This window comes from Ambystoma mexicanum, chromosome 13, assembly GCF_040938575.1.
Source record: "Ambystoma mexicanum isolate Mex_15411 chromosome 13, UKY_AmexF1_1, whole genome shotgun sequence".
Taxonomy (NCBI): Eukaryota; Metazoa; Chordata; class Amphibia; order Caudata; family Ambystomatidae; genus Ambystoma; species Ambystoma mexicanum.
In genome coordinates, this window is record NC_090938.1 from 732,851,947 (window position 1) to 732,870,185 (window position 18,239).

Consider the following 18,239-nt stretch of genomic DNA (forward strand, 5'->3'; position numbering starts at 1 on the left):
CCCTGCATGTGTGCTGTGCTGATCAGCTCCCTTACGGGCAGAAGAGGCCTTTGTTGTGCTGAGTAGCCTGAATATGCACAGTATATGAGATGTGGCACTGCTTGTGCCAAGGGGCCCGATGTGTGCCGCATGAAGCCCCTGTGTGTGTGCTGAGACCCTTTTTGTGCTGAGGGGCCCCTTTATGTGCTGGCTGACCTTTGCATGTTTGTTGTGAGGGGGTTCTGTGCATGCTGAGTGTCTCCTGTATGTCCTGGGGGCCCAAGGTGTGTGTTTGTTTGTTTGTGCATTTATATAGCGCTACAAACCCTCAGGTATCTGAGCGCGGCCTATTATTACCCACGGTGTGTGGTGCTCATTTATCGACCTCGGAAGGATGAAAGGCTGAGTTTGGCCCCGCTGGGATTCGAACCTGCGTCAGTAGGCTCTGCACGGATGTCAAAGCGAGCGCTCTACTTGCTGTGATATCTGACAATCCCCTCATTGAAGGGTTGGGCTCACGCAACGTGCTCACTCCCTCTGCGAAATATGGGGCCACTTTGAAAAAAAAATCCAGGGCCACTTTTGGTTCCCAGTCCAGCCCTGTATACTCTGCTCACTCGCCCGGCACGTTCACGCAGACGCCGGCCACACTTGCTGCCCGCCTTCCACATTGAAGGCTCCCGGTCCTGCAAACGCCACACAACTCTTTCTCCCCCGGTCCTGCAGGTCCTCCGGGATTGTTGCTGGTCTTCAGACTTCCTAGTCTTGCTCCAACGCTGAGGTTCTCCTTCTCCTTGCACATGGTTCCATACCCTTCCTTTATACACCTGATCCCTATGAGTGTTGTTGATTTGATTTGCCTAGCTATAATGAGCCCAATTAATGAGACATGCCTGGCCTTCAGTACTGCATGCTTCTACACCTCTCTTCTTCGTCCCAGTACTAGAGTGTTGTTTGTAATAGGAAGTGTGCATTGCTCCTTGTTGCCTCTTCCTCTTCTTAGTACTTGGTTAGTATTTACAGGTAAACGAAGGGCCTGAGCGGACATAGCCCATGAAGATTGAGGGAAGGAAGGGTGAGTCTATGTTAGGAAAGGGAGGATACCATGTCTCGCCATCCAGCACTCTCTCCCCAATCCCTAAGGAACCTTCACCCAGGTGATCCTCCCTCGCTTGTCCGCCCCCAGGGTCGGGATCCAAATGCGATGGCCCTTCCCTGACCACCCGACTTGAAGATCCCTGGGGAGTGGTTGTGAGAGTGCCTTCAGGTTTCTCTCACCACCCAGTTGCTCAGTGCATGTGCACACACATGAGATCAGAGCAGGGATCAACATTGAGATCTAGGTGACATCATGTGTGACATCTACAGGGGAGGGAGATCAGAGTTTAGTTGTTCGTCAATTCCTACACCCTGTGAATTTCCGAGGCGCTCATTGCGATGAATCAGATTGTCTTACCTAACGTTTTTTCACTATGTACTATGTATGCTCTGGATCACAGGCTGAATTTCCAACTAGTGCAATCAGCCATGTTAATTGAGTTTCAAGGGCCTCAGGAGGTCACATGGCATTTTAGTGTAACAATCTAAGTGAGATATTAGCCAAATTACTGACATTTTGTATATATCCCTTTGCAGAAAGTTCTGGAACCCCAGCTCATGTCACTCCCATGACTGATGGAACCACACCGCTAACCCAGACAGTAGTTGCAAGAGAAAACATCAGCCCTGCCTATGTCAACAGTCCTCCAAGTAAAGATGAAGAGCGAGCAACACGGCCAAACAAGGGTGAGTGTGGTTTCAGGGCGCTGCTGAGAGCCAAGGAAAGCTCCGGCCAGTGTTCTACAAGGGAAAATAACCCAAGAGCAGTGCATTACACAAGGGCACATGCCTTGGCAAACTTGTATACACAAGCAAATGGCTGATGATGTTGACATACAAGAGCAAGTGCCTCACCAAAGGGAAATCCTTGAGCCGGGGAATGTATGTTGTAAGGACCAACCTGATCAAGTGCATGTGTGTGTGTGTGTCTCTCTCTCTAACTCTTTCTCCAAGCGGAGGAGCGAAGGGAAAGAACATTACATACATGTAGTTCCCAGCTGTGGTGAAGGACCGGGAAAACACACACAAGGCCAAAGTACACGTCAACTCCTTTATTAACTTTTTTTAAACGAGTTGTAATTAAACCTATGGGTTCTAGGGAAATCAAACTAGAAATAAAGAAGGATTCTAGGATGGGCAACCACAATGGTGTCTCAGTCCCTAACCATGTGCTACTGTAAACTTCGAGTGACATAGCACCCAGCCCACTTCTCGGTTCACTCAGTCTCAGGAATGCTTCTTTAGCAAGCCCAGCCCCAGGGAAATAGCACCCTGTCCACTTTGTGGCACCGCTTACCAGGACGCATCTCTTCGCCCTGCTTAGGGGTTTTTGTCAGTCTGCGATATTCCCATCTTCCCGACAAGGGTCACCCTCCTGGTCTAGTTATGTACTCTTCCTCCCAAGCTCTTGGATGGCTTTCTCTAGTGGGGCTGCTTCACCCTGTAACCCGCTTTTGCTCTGTCTGGATCTCGGGGTACAGCTTCCAACAAGCTCTCTGTGGTCTTCTGCTTGAGCCCTCTCTCATCTGGCCTTGAACCTGGTCTCTGCCCAGAGGCATAGACCGGGTAGGGCCTGAGCGGGCAAGGCCCACCCAAAGTCTGTAAATGCCCACTCAGCAACACTTTGTGGGCATTTACAGATGTTAATATCACTGTGGTGGACACAACTAAATTAGCTTAATGCCCCACTTGGTATCTTGGCTACGCCTCTGTCTCTGACACTAACTCCAGGGTGCTCCTGCCGCTTTTATAGTGCAGCTGGTAGTCTTGATTGCTGAATAATGACCCAGGTTGGTAATTCACTAATCATGTTCCCCTCCCCTGAATGGGATGGATTATCCCCCTTCCCTTCTGGTTTCCTAGTAGGTTTTTTTAACCAATTTCCTGAAAATGTTCAGATATTGGATTCTGCCACCATAAAACTCTCCAATCAAATCTGACGCATAAGGGACGCCAAATTCTACTAAAGAACGGCCAAAGGTGATGGTCCATAGAAAGGTCCAAGCCTACTCTCAACAAGTACTCTGTACTCTAGCCTCCTTGCTAACCCTATGCTTTCAAATAAATATTAACAGTTCTTGCCAACGGAAAGGTGCATAAACCTTCTCTATAAATGTCCAGCCTTAGTTTACAACAAAATACAACATGTTCCTCTGAAAAATACCTTCTATTGGGGATCCCAAGTTTGGTCTTCCATGGTTTTTTTCTTCTATACAGCCTCTTCCTTCAGGCCTTTCCATTGCCCATAGTCCACAGTTTGCAAGTTTCATAGGAATCTCCAGAGCCAGTGGTTTATCTTCAAGTATTGGCTCAGGACTCTCCATACCAACTTATCTGGATGACAGAAAAAGCATATTCCTGCTCCTACTTTAATCTGGGTCCTCATCAAGCTACTGATCAAGGGTCTCTTTCTTCGGTTGGCAGGCAAGGTTCAGTTCTCAAGCCTCCCGTTTCCCTTCATGGGCCTGTCGTGGAAACTTGTTTCCTTTTGCAACCCATCGTTGATCACCACAGGCACGCTTCTCCAGACTGACGTACAGTCTTTTTCTTCTGATTGCCAGTCGGCTCCACGGTTTCTTGGTTTCTAGCAGCACAAAGCTTTCTCAGGTCTCTCCCTGACCTGTGGTTCTCAGCTTGGTTCCCTCCTTCACAGTTCTCTTAGGCCTGCCCACAATCTCTTATTCGCGCTTTCCAAATCTCTCGAGGCTCTGCACAGCCTAGGGTTCACCTTTAACAATTCTTTCAGGCCTTTGTATGGCTTAGTGTCTCCATATGATAGAGTATATCTCACCCCTCAATCAGGGGGCAAATATTCTTACCTTCACCACTCGCGAAACATTATTGTTCCTATGAACGGTGCCTATTTAGTACATATGTTGGTTCCTCTGAACATCCAATGCTTGCTTAGACTTCTTATGGGAGGACTCTGTCCTCTGGCCTCCCGTCACCCCTTCTGCGTCTTTGGCAACACCAAGCTGTATGCACCATGCTCTGCCCAGAATGGGTCCTGGTGATGTGAATTTGTCTGTTTATGTGGCACAGGTAGCAGTCTCCCACGTTCTCCAGGGAGCCGTGAACTGCACATCTGTGCCTTTCCAGAATGCCCCGCTTGCTAGTTCTGGCCAGCTTATTTGGTACACCTGGGCTGAGGGTCCGTTGTGTAAGCCAACCTGGGATTGGCCTTTCCTGTTGATGGCCTATTTCGGCTCCCTTGATTGGTCCTTTCTGTAATGGGGTTTTAATGGATTTGGAATTGCCCGAGTGTTACCCCTTCATATTAGGCAAATGTTAATTGGCCTCTAGTACTGGCAGTTATTGGATCTGAAGCTTTAAACCAGTACCAGGACCTTTGGCATTGAAATTCTTACTGTGTTTGCCCACGGCTTCACAGTGGTCAGCGTGTGCAGGTAGAGCTGGTGGGGTGCTCCAGCCCAGCCACCCAGTGCAGTCAGACACTTGCTTCCCTCTGAGTGTGCAGGTAGGTTTGATTCACTGATCGCATAGAGTTCAGAGAATATGTTTGTTCTGCCGATCGCTCCCTCTTCGGCAGATAGGTCTGTTCCACTGAACGTTCACCACTCGCGAAACATTATTGTTCCTATGAACGGTGCCTATTTAGTACATATGTTGGTTCCTCTGAACATCCAATGCTTGAGGACTATATTGCATCCACTGAATGCTCACAAGGTCCTCCACCTCCAACTCCCTCAGGGTCAGTCGCTTCTCCAAGATCTCTTTCATTGGCTGGGGCCTCCCTCTGGAACAACCTCCCTGCCACTCTGAAACTTGAGGAGAACTAACTCCAGTTCCGGAAGCACCTCAAGACCTTCCTCTTCTGCCTTCACTCTGCCTATCTTCTGCTGATTTGTTCTGCTTCTGCACCGTGCACCTGCTACCCTCTGATTTCGGGCCCATGTCCCTGCCCACCCAGCCACACAACCACACTGCCTCCTTGCAACCCTTGCACTTGGGTCTGCAACCCTACAGTCCCCTTACCTGCACTTATCAGACACCCCTTGTCTGCACCTCAAATATTGCACTTGCCACCTTGGTGGCTGCACTACCAGTTGTATTGTTTTCTCTTGCTCAGCACTTCCACTTCTCCCCTCTTTCTTGCACGTTCCCTCTCCCCTCTCCCATGCACTTGCATGTTCTCAATGTCACTGGGCCTAGTAAGATCGTTGTTGTGTCCTCCCTTGCCTCGTTGCGCTCTGAAACACTTGTGTATGAGCGTGATACAAATAAAATACCATATCATATCAATATCGGATACACTCCAGTTTGTGGTACATTTCTTGTAAGGCCAAAGCTGCTTGGACTTGAACTTCATATGGTTGTCGGTGTTGGGTCTTCCAGAAGGAAACGTGGATACCACATCTCTGAGGGGATGAGGAGTCCAGGGATCCACCCTCTGGAAGGCTCTTCAGGCAGCTGCTGGAGCATCCCGGTACCCTGGTAGCAAAGGATGGGGAGTCCCTGTGACTCACCAAAATTGCCACTTATTTTCCCCTGCTAACCGACATTTATTACAACCCAAATTCCCTACATCACTGGCCCTCATGCAAGAAATCATGATCAGTCTATTGGAATACATTTGATAAACTTAACCCCCTACATTAGGCCAAAACTGGGCTTAGAACCTGCATAGTTCATACTAGTCAAACATTAAAAATATGTATTGCTTATACTTCCAACTACTATTTATTTATTCATATTTGTAGAGCACGCAACAGCCTGCAGGCATCGTGGCGCTTGTTATAGAGAGTGAACAGAGCTTAGTTACTACTAAACTATGCGAGCAGCTGGCCTCTGCTGTCAGCCGCTATCATACCTACCTTTATCCCCTTTTGATAATTGCTGGTGATTTGCGGCTGAACAGCCTGGGCCTAAAGAGGCCAATTTGGTATTTTAAAGTCAGGTTGTAGTTCCAGATTGCCCTTGCGGGTCCCCGGCGCAGAGCCGTTCCTCTATGCCAGCTCTTAGGTACCCAGTCATTTTACCGAGAAAATGAAACAGAGTAGTACATGTCACTGAAGACCATAATACCGAAACACACAGAAAGTATTAAATAAATATATAAAGGTTAGTGGGCTAAGGGGTTAAAATGAGATGGGGTTGGAGTGGGATTGCAAGGGTAGAAAATCAGCGGTCTTGGGGACGAGGGCACAAATTAAAAAATCAACAAAAAGAAAAATCAGTGTTTTTCGGTATTTTGGTCACGATGAAATGTAGCGCTCTGAATTTTCCGTCAGTAAATCCCTAACTGAAGTGTTTTGTCTGAGGCAGGAAGGCTTAACCTGGCCTGTCTCCACATAAGAATTATGGCCAAGACAAGGTTATACCCTTTGCGTGAGGAATTCTGTTCACCTCCTCGTACACACGGGACCATTTATTAAATCCGTCTACATGAGATTAAACCACGGCTGCTGTTTTTTTTAGCCGCAGAATAGCCAGGCTTTAAGCAGGAATCCCATTCAACCGCTCACATAAATGTACCCAGAATAGCCAGGAGTGCATCAGCTCAGGAGGCAGAGAAGCATTGCAAACTCAATTGTTATTAACATAGATTAAGCGTATTTGAATAATAGCCTACATATCAGAGATAGCCTGTGATTAGTTTCTAATCCTATGTCAGTTGCTTACAGAGTTGCCTTCCTCGTTCAGTCCTGTTGGACTTATGAGATGCTGCCATCGTGTCCAAGAGCTGCAGAAAGACACTGATATTTTAAGCCAAAGGGGCCGACTGATGGAGGGGAGAGGTGTTGTGATCAGTAGACAGCTGGACATGAGGTTTGATCCAATCGGCGGACAGGCAGAAGAAAAGCTAAGGCTTGGACAGGGACCTCCAGACACCTGGCAATGAGTCTGGTCCAGGCTACAGGAAACAATTCATCAAGTTGGCAATCAGCACAGAAGGAACTGAGGGGAGCTCAGTTACACTGAATATATTCCTTTGTCGGGCTCAGGGGAGTGCCAAAACAATGGGAAACAGAATACTGGACATGTTACACAGAGGGCATGGCGGCCACAATGAGTGACCATCTCAGGTGTTTGATAAGGACCAGGGCACATGCCAAAGCCTCCTCCAGGAGAGGAGAACCAAAAACTAACAGAGCCATGGGAGCCAGGCCATCAATACAATAATGTGTCTTTCTTTTCAAGCCTGGAAACAGAGCGATAACCAAAGCAGGAACCCACCCTTCCTGGGGCAAGGCCAAACCAGAGGAGGGGCAGCACCGGATGATGTAGAAAACCACCTGATGGGCATTAGTGCTTTGGGTGTGGCAACACTGGGCACCTGAGTCCTTGGAAGACAGGAGGTTAGATTATGATACAGCCAAGTGCGGAGGACACCCAGTGGCATGGCAAACGAGGAGCACAACAATGTCAAACCCATGTGGGCTAGGAGGCAGCAAGGGGCACTGCCCAGAAGCAGGCATTGTTGGATCCTGGACAGAAAACTGATGGAGTACCAGGAGATAGAATGTGACACAGGAGAGCTATAGAGCTTTCTGAGGGTTAAGGATGATTAGCACCCAAGGGAGTGGTGCTGGCCAATGAGACGGCATGGAACACGGGCTTTGTTTGCTACAACAAGTCCACATTCCAGTCCTGAGTCCCACACCACTCCCCATTGCAACCATGTTTTTGGCCGCCCCAAGTTCTCCTTCCCTTCTGTCACTTCCCCGGCCCCACTCTCCTCGCCACCCACACCCACCGGCACTCACCCCTTCCTAGGTGACAACATTCTCCGTGGCCCTGGCAGGCCTCATTAGTGACAGAAACAAAAAAGGGACTTCATCCATGTCCTATGTACGACACCAAACCTTTTGATTGTTTTAAGGCAATTGGGCACATGACGTTTGGCCAGCACACATTTATATTAGCGGCCTGGATGACGGCCTAGGGCTGCTAAAAGCACTTCGGTCGTGACATTACCTAGAAATGGCAGGCTGGCATTTTTGAAAATCTGCCTGTCATTTGCCTGTAGATCCCAATAGTGAAGGTACATGATCCTCCCGGAGAGTTACACAAGTAGAGAGCGATGATGACCATCTTCCCCAGTTCACACAGAAGATCCTCAAGATCCATCTAGACAAAGATGCCACCATTACGACCTATGCCATCAAGCAAAGAAATATCACACGCTGGCTCCTACGTAGAGGTAGTGACACTATAGAACTGCCCTTGCAGAAACCAGACCCCCAGCTGCAAGCCTTTATGGCAGCAGCAGGTCTGGTTCCCAGCTCGGTTCCCTCCTTCACAGATCCCTTAGGCCTTTCCAAAGCCCCTGCTTCTTAGTTTCCAAGTTCCATAGGAATCTCCATGTCCAATGGTCTACCTTCAGCTATTCTCTCAAGGCTGATCATAGCCACTTAACTCGAGGAGAGGGAAATATTATTGATCCCCTCTTTAATCTGGGTCCTCATCGGGCAGCAGATATGGCAGACTTTTCTGGCTGTCCTATGCCTAGCCTGGTTTGGACGACCTCAACGATGGGCGCCCCAGAGGGCCGACTCGCTGTACAGAGTTTCATGTCCTTCTCCCTACAGCCTCATGTTCAGAAGAGGGGTTACTCCCATCCTTGGGCGCTGCTCCATGGCAAGGGTTCCTGTTCATTCTCAACCAATCATTCCACCGAGCACCATCTTCGGAGCTCTAAGCAAGCTCATGGCCTACACGAGACCCACAGGGTGGCCAGTGCATTTTAAACTCCTTCTGCCACTCTAACAAGCCCCTCACCCCGTGGGGGTAACATTATCATCCTGTGTCCCGAGCACCCGCACACACACTCTATACATCTGCGTGGGCCAAAGGTTGGCACCATATTTATCAAAGCAGCCTTACAACCCATTTGTGTTGAATTCATCACTGCTCACACTCTGCATCCCAGAATGGGTGGCTGCGGAACTGGAGTCTGAAAGTGTGACTGATTAGGATTGGTGGAAATGAAGTTACACTTCCCCATCAAGGCACGCCAATGAATCACCAAAATGGCCGTCCTAGAGATGCGTCTGCTTCTGCAGTCGAGTTCACCTCGTCTGTCTCCCCGGCATAGTCTGGTCCATGTTTGGCGTGTGTGTATGGGATTCATAAAGAGAAAACCTAGCTGGTAAGCAACAGAGCATTCTACAAAGCGGAGACACACTGGGGGGTTACAAGAAGGGTTCCGGGGTAGCAGAGGAGTTGGGATGGTTTGGGATTGGTAGCGTTCAAAAGAAAAAAGGCTGCCAGACCCAGGCAATATTTCCTGGAGATGCAGCTCAAGAGAGAGTTTGGACCATGACATCGCTGCCAGATTAACCAATCATCGTCAACCAGTAAAAGAAAAGGAGGGAGGATGGCCTAGTCAACAGTACAAGTTTCAGGGACACGTGGCCGAAGAGTGTGGCCATTGCTGCTCCTTCACAAGTGCAGATAACGATGCCGACAATCCGGCGCAAAAAAAACTAGAAAGGCCACATCTTCTAACTAACTAAGAATGCTGTGTGGGGGGAGGAGAAGACTAGGCCAGCAAGAGGGTCTGATACAATTTGGCATGGCAAATGTCTACTCAATTTAGTAAAAGTGCGGTTTTACCAATGACTGCAGAGTTGACCATAGATTAGCAGATGTGAGAGGAACAAGGCACCCCGTCGCTCCTTAGTCGAAAGGAAAACCCAGATCTAGGTAGACTTTGCAAACAATGATGTGATGAAGACCCAACGACGACAGGTCAGAGTTATAGTTGCACTGAGGCCAGATTCCAACACCACCTCCTCCAGACAGTATATTGCCACAGAGAAGCAGTGTATGGTTTTATTTTATTTATCCATTTATAAGGCGCCAGAGCCCACAGGCATCAGGACGCAGAGGAGGATGGAGAAGGGAAAGCCACATCCTCTAACACGCTCGCTACTAGGGTTGGACAAACGTATTCCATCACTTGGCCTGGTAGCTCTCTTGGGGACATGCACCTTCATACGATCATTTAAATATCCTGGGGCTTGTCCAGAACAGCATTTATGGGCAATGGTAAGTGTCTTGAAGCGGGTCCTGGCCTCCACTGAGAGCCTGTGTAGATATCTTCTGTGTACAGAGATGGGCTCATACCCGCGCGTTCTGCACAATGCGTACGGCATCATTTTGCGGTACCTGCAGACACCCTAGGCTGCCCTCACTAGCGCCAATATGTGGAGCGCTACAATATTCGATCCTAGGCATAATCAATGCTCGAACCAAGGTCGTACAGTTGGCATCAGAGACATAGGGTTTGACTAGTCGCAATAGCCAAAGGAGACGCTGCGTTTTATTAATGATGTTATGAATACGGGCCTCTGAACTGAGTGATGCTTCAAGAATAACTCCCAAGGTCTTCCCTTTTATGACTGTGTGGGGATGAAGTGTTTGTCAAAGATCAATCCGGCATGAAGATCATCGGGTTTCCCTCAGGCCACGGCACTTGCCTCTTGTTGACGACTAAGACATTTGATTGGCTGGTATCATCTCCCAGAGATGCCTCCTACACACTGTTTTTCTGATTTAGATTGTGAAGAAATGTTGCTTTTCTAACCGTGCGTGGAAATGAGCAGCGCAGGCATAAACATGACGTGACTCACGTGAAACATGACGTGACTCACGTGACGCTTGTTGGACAGGAAGTCGCTGGCCGGTACAGGTAGTCTAACGCCCGGCTCCTCTTTCTTTGTTTCCCATCCAGCGCGCGGCAGTGAATGCAGTGGAACACTCCTGGCCATTGACCCACCAGTTGTCCGCTGCCCCTATGGGAAAGGGCTTGGCGCTTGGATGAAGGACCCCCTGTCTCTGGAGGAGAAGATATACATCACAGAGAACCTCTTTGGCAGCAGTCTTCTGGAGTTCCGGAGCCTGGAGCATGTCCAGCAAGGTAAGGGAAGTGGGGGAGACCAAGTGCAGGACAGACATGTGGGTGAAACAATGATTGTGAGGGATCGGTGGACCCAGTCTGGGTAGGGGGGCAACAGCTGTTGGCTATAAAACCATTACAGGCAAGGTTAACTTCCCCCCCCCCCCACGTCAGCACCACACTAGTAACAGCCTCATTAACACATTTGTCTTGTGGGGGTGTACAAAAGATAACGTTTCTAAAGCAAGAGGAACAGCGCATCTCTGACCCCTAAATATGTTATGGCAAAGGCTTCTTTAGATTGGTTTTATAGACTGGCACATTTTTTTTTAAAAGGCCCTCAACGCTGTACGCATGACAAAAACAGCTTCAGAATTAGACAAGCAAAATAGCATTGTGAAGGCAGGGTCAACTGTACCCTGCATCATTTAGGAGAGCTTCGTGCTGCAATATTCCGCCTTTTAGCCATGTTACCCGTGAAAGTACTGGTGACAGGGAGACGCATCCACACTGGAATCCTTGCACATGAAGAGGGAATTCTTGGATAAGGGACTGCAGACATGGTTTAGCCCACAGCTTGCTACGTAGTGTCCGGAAACTTCTAAGATTTTGAAAACGTCGGACGTTATCAAATTAGAGCGCTCACACCAAAACCAAGTGCACTCTTCCAAGTGCCTGTTCTGCAATAGCTATTTTAGTGTTCATATGTATCAGTCGCAGGACAGACATGTCAATAGGACTTTCGTGGCTTTGATGGATCCAGCTCAGGGTGGTGGCAGCTAATGTGAAAATCAAAACAGCTCATGCAATATTCATATCATCGTTAAGCAACGGTACAGGTCAGGGGCGTTGGTAGGGGGGGGGCTAAGTGGGCTATAGCCCCTGATATTTTGGTTGAAGCCCTGGATAGAATCTCAGGAGCTACAGCCAAAAGACTAGCTAGCCCACAGTCCCAACAGTTCCGACATCAGCTTAGCCCCAGGTCTTTTCCAGACCTAGCAATTCCCCCGGTACAGGTTCTAAGACATGCCTTTACTAGCCCTGTACCTTCATATGGAGCTCAAACTGTGATATGAACGGTCTCGACATGTGTTTCTAGAGGACAGCCAAGGTGAAACTCACAGAGGAGCTGGGAGAGGCAAAGCAAAGACCCTCGCTGCTTATGTGAGGCTATAGATTCTGGTAGAGAGTAAAGCCTGCTGCGGGCATGACCTTTTCATGCCAGGGGCATCCGGGCATTTGGTCTGCCTGCCTTCTTGGCATTCCGTTCTGGATAGCCTTAGTTATTGTTTCACTAGCAATTTAGTTTTCAGTAGAAAAAGAAATTGCATTGATAGTTTATTTGTATAGCGCCTATACAAAATGTGTTTCAAAGCGCTTAATGGGTATCAGTGTAGATATGTTGCTCCCCCAACAGCATCCGTACCCCTGGTTTAGAAAGTCAAATAATAACAGTGATCTGTCCATCATGCCCCTGTTCTCCAATCTCCACTTAGTTTCTGGATATTGACGATGCAATACTGAGACCTTTAGCGGGAGGCGCGGCCTTACTCGCGCAATGAAACATGGGGGCGGGTGGTCATAAGAAAATTGCATGAACACATACAAACCTGAAGGAGCTTGGAGTTAATGAGGTTGCTGGAAACATTGCAAGGTAGTCCTGTGTTGGTGTGCGCCCTGATGCCTGTGGGCTATGGCGCGTATTAAATAAATAAATGAAATAGTCTAATCCACTGTTGTTCTTCGTCTCCCAGATATAGGGGCCGATTCATGGAATTTGTGCGCCGAAAAACGGGGATTTGTGCGCCATTCTGCCCGCAAATCCCTGTTTAACAAATGGGGATTTGTGGGCAGAATGGCGCACAAATCCCCGTTTTTTCGGCGCACAAATCCCATGAATCAGCCGCGTAGTTTCTTTTTAACCATGGTGATTGCCTATTATGCCACCAATCGGTAGCCGCCACTTCTTAGAGTCTTTAAGGGACCAGCAGGTTGTATAATGTTCATAGAAGACTCATTCTCAAAGTCCCTCGTCTTTACCTGTAGGTCCCAATTTCTTCTGCAATCCCGCAGGTCCCATGAATACATCTCATTTGTTCCTAATGCATAAACTGTACTGTAATGACCAACTGTACCAACGAAAATGTCAGCTCTATGCTTTGTCGAATGCATAATGTACCACTGAATGACTCTATGCCTGTAACTAAGCTCTTGCAAGTAACAGCGCCTCAATGCCCATGGGTTACTTGCGCGCTATATACATTTAAATAAATAAATAAATGAGTCCATGTGTACTCAATGGAGGAGTGCCATCAACACCTGCAACTCTTTGCTTGAGTTCTCCAGATCTTGGAGTGTTTCGACCAGGATATGACACTTTCCCCATGCTTGTGGGAGCGCTGCGATAGTAGACCCCGCTGCTTCTATCACACAGAAAACATGTCATGAGGCTTGCCTGAATTTGGGACTATTTTCCAAGACCGTGTTCCCTTTCTGCTCACGCCTGCCCCCTTTTGAAATCAGGCTGTTATTCAAAACAGAGAATGACTCCAAGGACAGTGACTTTAAAATACAGATCATAGGTCTCCTCCATTTACTAGGTCAGAAGCGCCCTCTTCTTAAGGGTGAAATTCCGACTCACAATATCAAGCATAGCTCAGTGGACTAATGCATCCACTGCTGATGTGTTACCGTTTTAAATACCAGCTGGTCCCACTCAGCCCATCATCATTCTGCTGATTAATAAAATGAGTACAGGTGAGACGGGTCGCAGCAAAAACTCTCACTGAAGCGCTTGAGGCCCATGTGAGAAGCAAGTAGTTTCTATACCAAAGCCACCCCTCCTCCTTTTGCACCCCGCCTGCGGTTTTAAGGTAAACTCAAGAGTGGACCTTTCCATTCTTGCTTTTGTCAAACCATATACCTTTCCTGAAGCTGTACATATATACAGTACCAACAAAGAATCATGTTTGGCAAACTGTTACAACACACTGTATACAGATATTGATCATTGCAATAATGGAAACAAATTTCCCTTCAATAGATTTTAATTTCAAAAGAAAAACAAGTATTAATTTGCAAGCTAATTTGAAAATAAATTTGCAAGTAGCTAGAGGCTAGACACACAGAACACTTATTTGTCCATTTGAATTCAAAGACCTCCCTTGTAGATCACTGTAAGGTACTGTGAAGTGCGTTACTTTTTCCTTCAAATCTTTTAGTATTGTGTCTTTGGATGCAGACACAATACTACATTGAATAAGATTCGCTTTCCAGACCCTCAAACTTTCATAATGTGGGCAAATCCCAAATGGAAACATCGTTTTATTGGGGTGAGAGTTGTATTGTAGACCGCCCATTCCAAAGGCTTCTTTTGGTATGGTCGGGTGTCAGTAAATGGAGCTATTCTTAGTTGTAGAGATCGCAAGGAAACCGCAGACTCCACAGAGCGTTTCCTGTAGTGAGTAGTCGCAAATTTGCTCATATTGGCCCGTCTCCAATTAGTGCCATTTATTCAGACATCCATACATGGCTTTGATGTCAAGTTACCCAAAACACTGGGACATTCATTTGTTAGTTCACTGCAGACCCTCTCTCTCAACAGGTGGTCTTTGGACTTCATAAAAGATCCATAGGTTGTTTTCCAAGTGATTTTCCCACCGTCTCTTCCTAGTTTTCAAAGTTCAAACAGTGAGAAAATCCACAATGTGACAGCGGAGAGGGGATGAAGATATTTTCTTTTACTTGAAAAGTAAAGCTCCAAAAGCAAATGATATGATATGATATGGCATTTATAACGCGCCTATACACAAGTGTTTCAAGGCACAAATTGCAAAACAGTTAACAAATTGATGGCCAGTAAGTACAATTAGGATCTTTAATTTTGTTGTCTTGACAGGTCGTCCCAGCCAGTCCTACGCTTTGCCTTGCAGCTGGATCGGAGCGGGCCACCTGGTCTACAACGGCTCCTTCTACTTCAATGAGGCCTTCACTCGCACCATTCAACGCTATGACCTACGCCAGCGCTCCGTGGCAGCCTGGAGCACACTGGATGACCTGGTCACCCAGCCCACTGCACCCCTTGTCTGGAGAGGCTACTCTGATGTCACCTTTGCAGTAGACCAGGGTGAACTCTGGCTTATCTACCACTCCGACTTTGGCTACCAGTATGAGGAGTCTGTTCTGGTGGTCAAGCTGGACCCAGAAGACCTCCTCATTCGGAAGGAGACCAGCTGGAGGACAGGTCTACGAAGGGGCACGTATGGCATATACTTTGTGATCTGTGGGGTGCTGTACACCGTGAATGGACAGACAGGGCGTGACAAACCCATATCCTACGCTTTTGATACCCACACAGCTTTGGACACCAATCCTGGCATTGTTTTTCCTGGAGAACGTTCTTTGCTCACCCAGCTGACGTATTACCCAGTAGGTGAACTTCTTCATGGCTGGGTGAATAGCACCTTGCACACATACAGAATACGCCTAACCTTCTGAAGGGAACTAGTCCTCAGCTCTACTACAGTGGGCAAAGTTGACACGGATGGTCAGTGGAGACTTGCCACAGTTGTCTGCTTCCATTCTGTATAGGAGGAGAAGGGGCACTCTTAGCGACAACCCTGATTCATAGCAAGAGGATACTTGGGGCCCCAACAAAATCCCCAACGCAAGAACAGAAGACTCAACCGTAGGGACACGTTTACTGTCTCTATTATCTATCAAAATGACAAGGATCACACTAGAACAGCATCTCGTTCCAGACATCTGTATCTTCCAAGCGTGGGTTATACCATTTTAACTGTTAGTAACGTCATAAAAACAAGTTATGTCCCACAAAATATATCAGGGAAGGGAATTGGTCAGTCGAGGAAAACTATATATGTAATCCATAGGGGTTTGTTTGGTTATTTTATCACCATATCTGATGACTTCTCCTAGGACCACCTCAGGGTCAGAAATACAAAGTTGCAGGTTACCCGAAAGTTAATAGGCTTGTGTAACATAGTGTGCTTAGCGTGAGAGGTGGTCAGGGATTGGACAGAACTAGTCTTCTCAGCCTTGGGACCCCGAACAGCTACCAGGCAGAGTGAAACTATTCAAGGCAATGCGAACAATCACGAAGGTGCTGTGGGTTTCCAAAAAGTTGCCATCTCTGATCGCCTAATCACTGAAAGCGTACATCCAGCTTTGAACCTGTGTAGTAATTGTATCTTTCCACGCTTGCTTTGATGGGAACAGTTTTCCTCCATCTGCCTCGAATGAATAGGCACTGCCCTATTCTTACAGGTCATGTGTGTGTGGACAACAAAACAGAGCTCTCCTGCTTGAAACTATGAGAATTGTAGGTTATCCTTGCAGGTGTCTTATCGCCTTGGTAAAGTAGAAACTTTCCGTCTATGCTTGTCCTCTGTTAGGATGTGCACAGTGTCTGCGCTGGAAGCTCTGTCTGTCTGCCTTTAGCTGAATCAGGCTGTCAGTCTCTCCCTGTATTCGAAGCTCATCTTGCTTCTCCATTCAATTAAACGCACTTACGGCTTCCATCTTGGTTCTTATGGCCATCCACGTTAGTCACAATTAAGCACAAGCAACCTGATTGTATGTATTCTTGGCATCTTGCTGTTTCCGCTAAGCAAAAGATTTGCTGGTGTAAGTGTGTCTGTCCTCTAACTGTTGTGAGCCATAAGCATTTGTTTTCGTGTCTATCTGCAATAAACTAAAATGTCCTCGTAGCTTCATGCATGGATATTTATATGCCTTATGTCTAATGCATCTATGTCAGGATGACAGTAGTGACAACAGCAGCTTTGAGGTTATAGTAAGTCAACTTGTTTGATTGATGACAACTGTATCTCCTACATATCTTCATTTGGGTGTGGTTTAAATGGCTGTCTGAGCAAATAAAATTTCTCACATCTGCTATACAACACCAATGGGGATAAAGGGCCCAGGAGTGATGTACATATCTAATTTCTTTGCCTTCAGGCTGCAAGCTGGATGGGGGTTACGAGGGCCACATTCGGATCTTCCGCTTCGCTTCCAATGGACTGAAGTCAACGTAGGAGAGGTCACTTTCCGAATCAATCACATCTGGTCTATATTGATGCAAGAAGAATCCTCTTGGAAGAGCATCAGTCCGTCTCCATCAACCAGTCCTCAGAATCAGCAGAATTCCCTTCTGCCTTGACTTAAGCAGAACAAGCCATCGAGAACGCAGGTGATCCACTTGCCAATTTCTTCAGCAAGACAAAGGTCTTCAAGGCATAATCACATGATCATGAAAGATCCCACAGAGGACACTGCAAAGTAAAGCGGTAACTACCACCCAAGACCTTTCTAACACATAGGGCTGGACACAGGGCATCAACAGAGGTTGCTCTTCCACTTGAATGTATTATTGCAATTCCTGCCCTAATTAAAAGATACAGCAGCTCACAAGCTTGCAAAAGACAAAAGGATATTGACATAAGAGCCCCTCTTCCAAGGATCCCAAAAACAGACGAGCCCTCAGCGAAGATAATCTGAAGACTAGCATCCATTATTACAAAGGCTGCCCATCATATCAAGAAGCATTCAGTTCTTTTGAAGATGTAAGAATATTTGTACAAAGTACTTGTGTAGGATTTATGGATCGCGGTTTTCTCTATAGGAATGCAAGAGTGTTGGATTTTGTGGTCAAGATGAAAGCTGGTGAAACATCTGAGTTGGGAGAGAGTTAGACTGAAGATCTAAAGGTCCCTTGTTGATCCTGGGTTTCGGCAAAGCAATCCTATAGGCAGCACTAGCATTAGAACATCCCCAAAAATGATTAAATAAATGTCCCCCATCCAACGCTGCGTGCCGTTGGAAGTTTAAGAAGGCAGTGCCATTCAAGGTCAGGCCTCAGACCAATGAGGGCATTAATAGATGATGCAGCTGCTGGCTATAGGCAGACACAAGGGCGCCATGATCTGGGCGGGATCTCGATTTATGCTCCCCCCACAGATGTCCCTTGATTCAGTCAATGGTCCATCTTGTCTGCTTCTCTTCTAAGGCTTCTCACGAAGAGTATAGTTCCTCCTTGTGAGGACATCTCGGGATTTCCCCTAAAGGGACTCAAAACATTCAATTGTGTGCTTCCCATTAGTCACTGTTTTAAAAGGGATATATGTGCTAATTTTGGAGAAACAAACAGTGAATCCCAAAATACAGATTTCTTTTATTTCACTCCATATGTATTCAGGGAGACCTTGCGCAGGCTCCCCTCATAACCCTCCACATTTTTATTAATTTCCCCCCTGCCCCTCACATATATGTGCTG

The 18,239-nt window shown here is 47.2% G+C and overlaps 1 protein-coding gene across 1 annotated transcript; it reads left to right on the plus strand.

Moving 5' to 3' along the window:
- The first annotated feature begins 1,615 nt into the window (after positions 1 to 1,615).
- On the plus strand, positions 1,616 to 16,671 carry LOC138521837 (olfactomedin-like protein 2A). The gene is made up of 3 exons (XM_069634974.1): positions 1,616 to 1,764; positions 10,778 to 10,963; positions 14,841 to 16,671. Exons 1-3 carry the CDS (start codon positions 1,647 to 1,649, stop codon positions 15,437 to 15,439), a joined length of 903 nt encoding a protein of 300 aa, XP_069491075.1. The 5' UTR covers positions 1,616 to 1,646; the 3' UTR covers positions 15,440 to 16,671.
- Positions 16,672 to 18,239: the final 1,568 nt, after the last annotated feature.

Bases quoted from the DNA above. Each gene is read 5' to 3' on its own strand.
- LOC138521837 (XM_069634974.1), top strand. From the start codon at position 1,647: ATGACTGATGGAACCACACCGCTAACCCAGACAGTAGTTGCAAGAGAA. The intron at 1,765-10,777 runs GTGAGTGTGGTT...TTTCCCATCCAG, and splicing joins AGCAACACGGCCAAACAAGG to CGCGCGGCAGTGAATGCAGT. The intron at 10,964-14,840 runs GTAAGGGAAGTG...TTGTCTTGACAG, and splicing joins CCTGGAGCATGTCCAGCAAG to GTCGTCCCAGCCAGTCCTAC.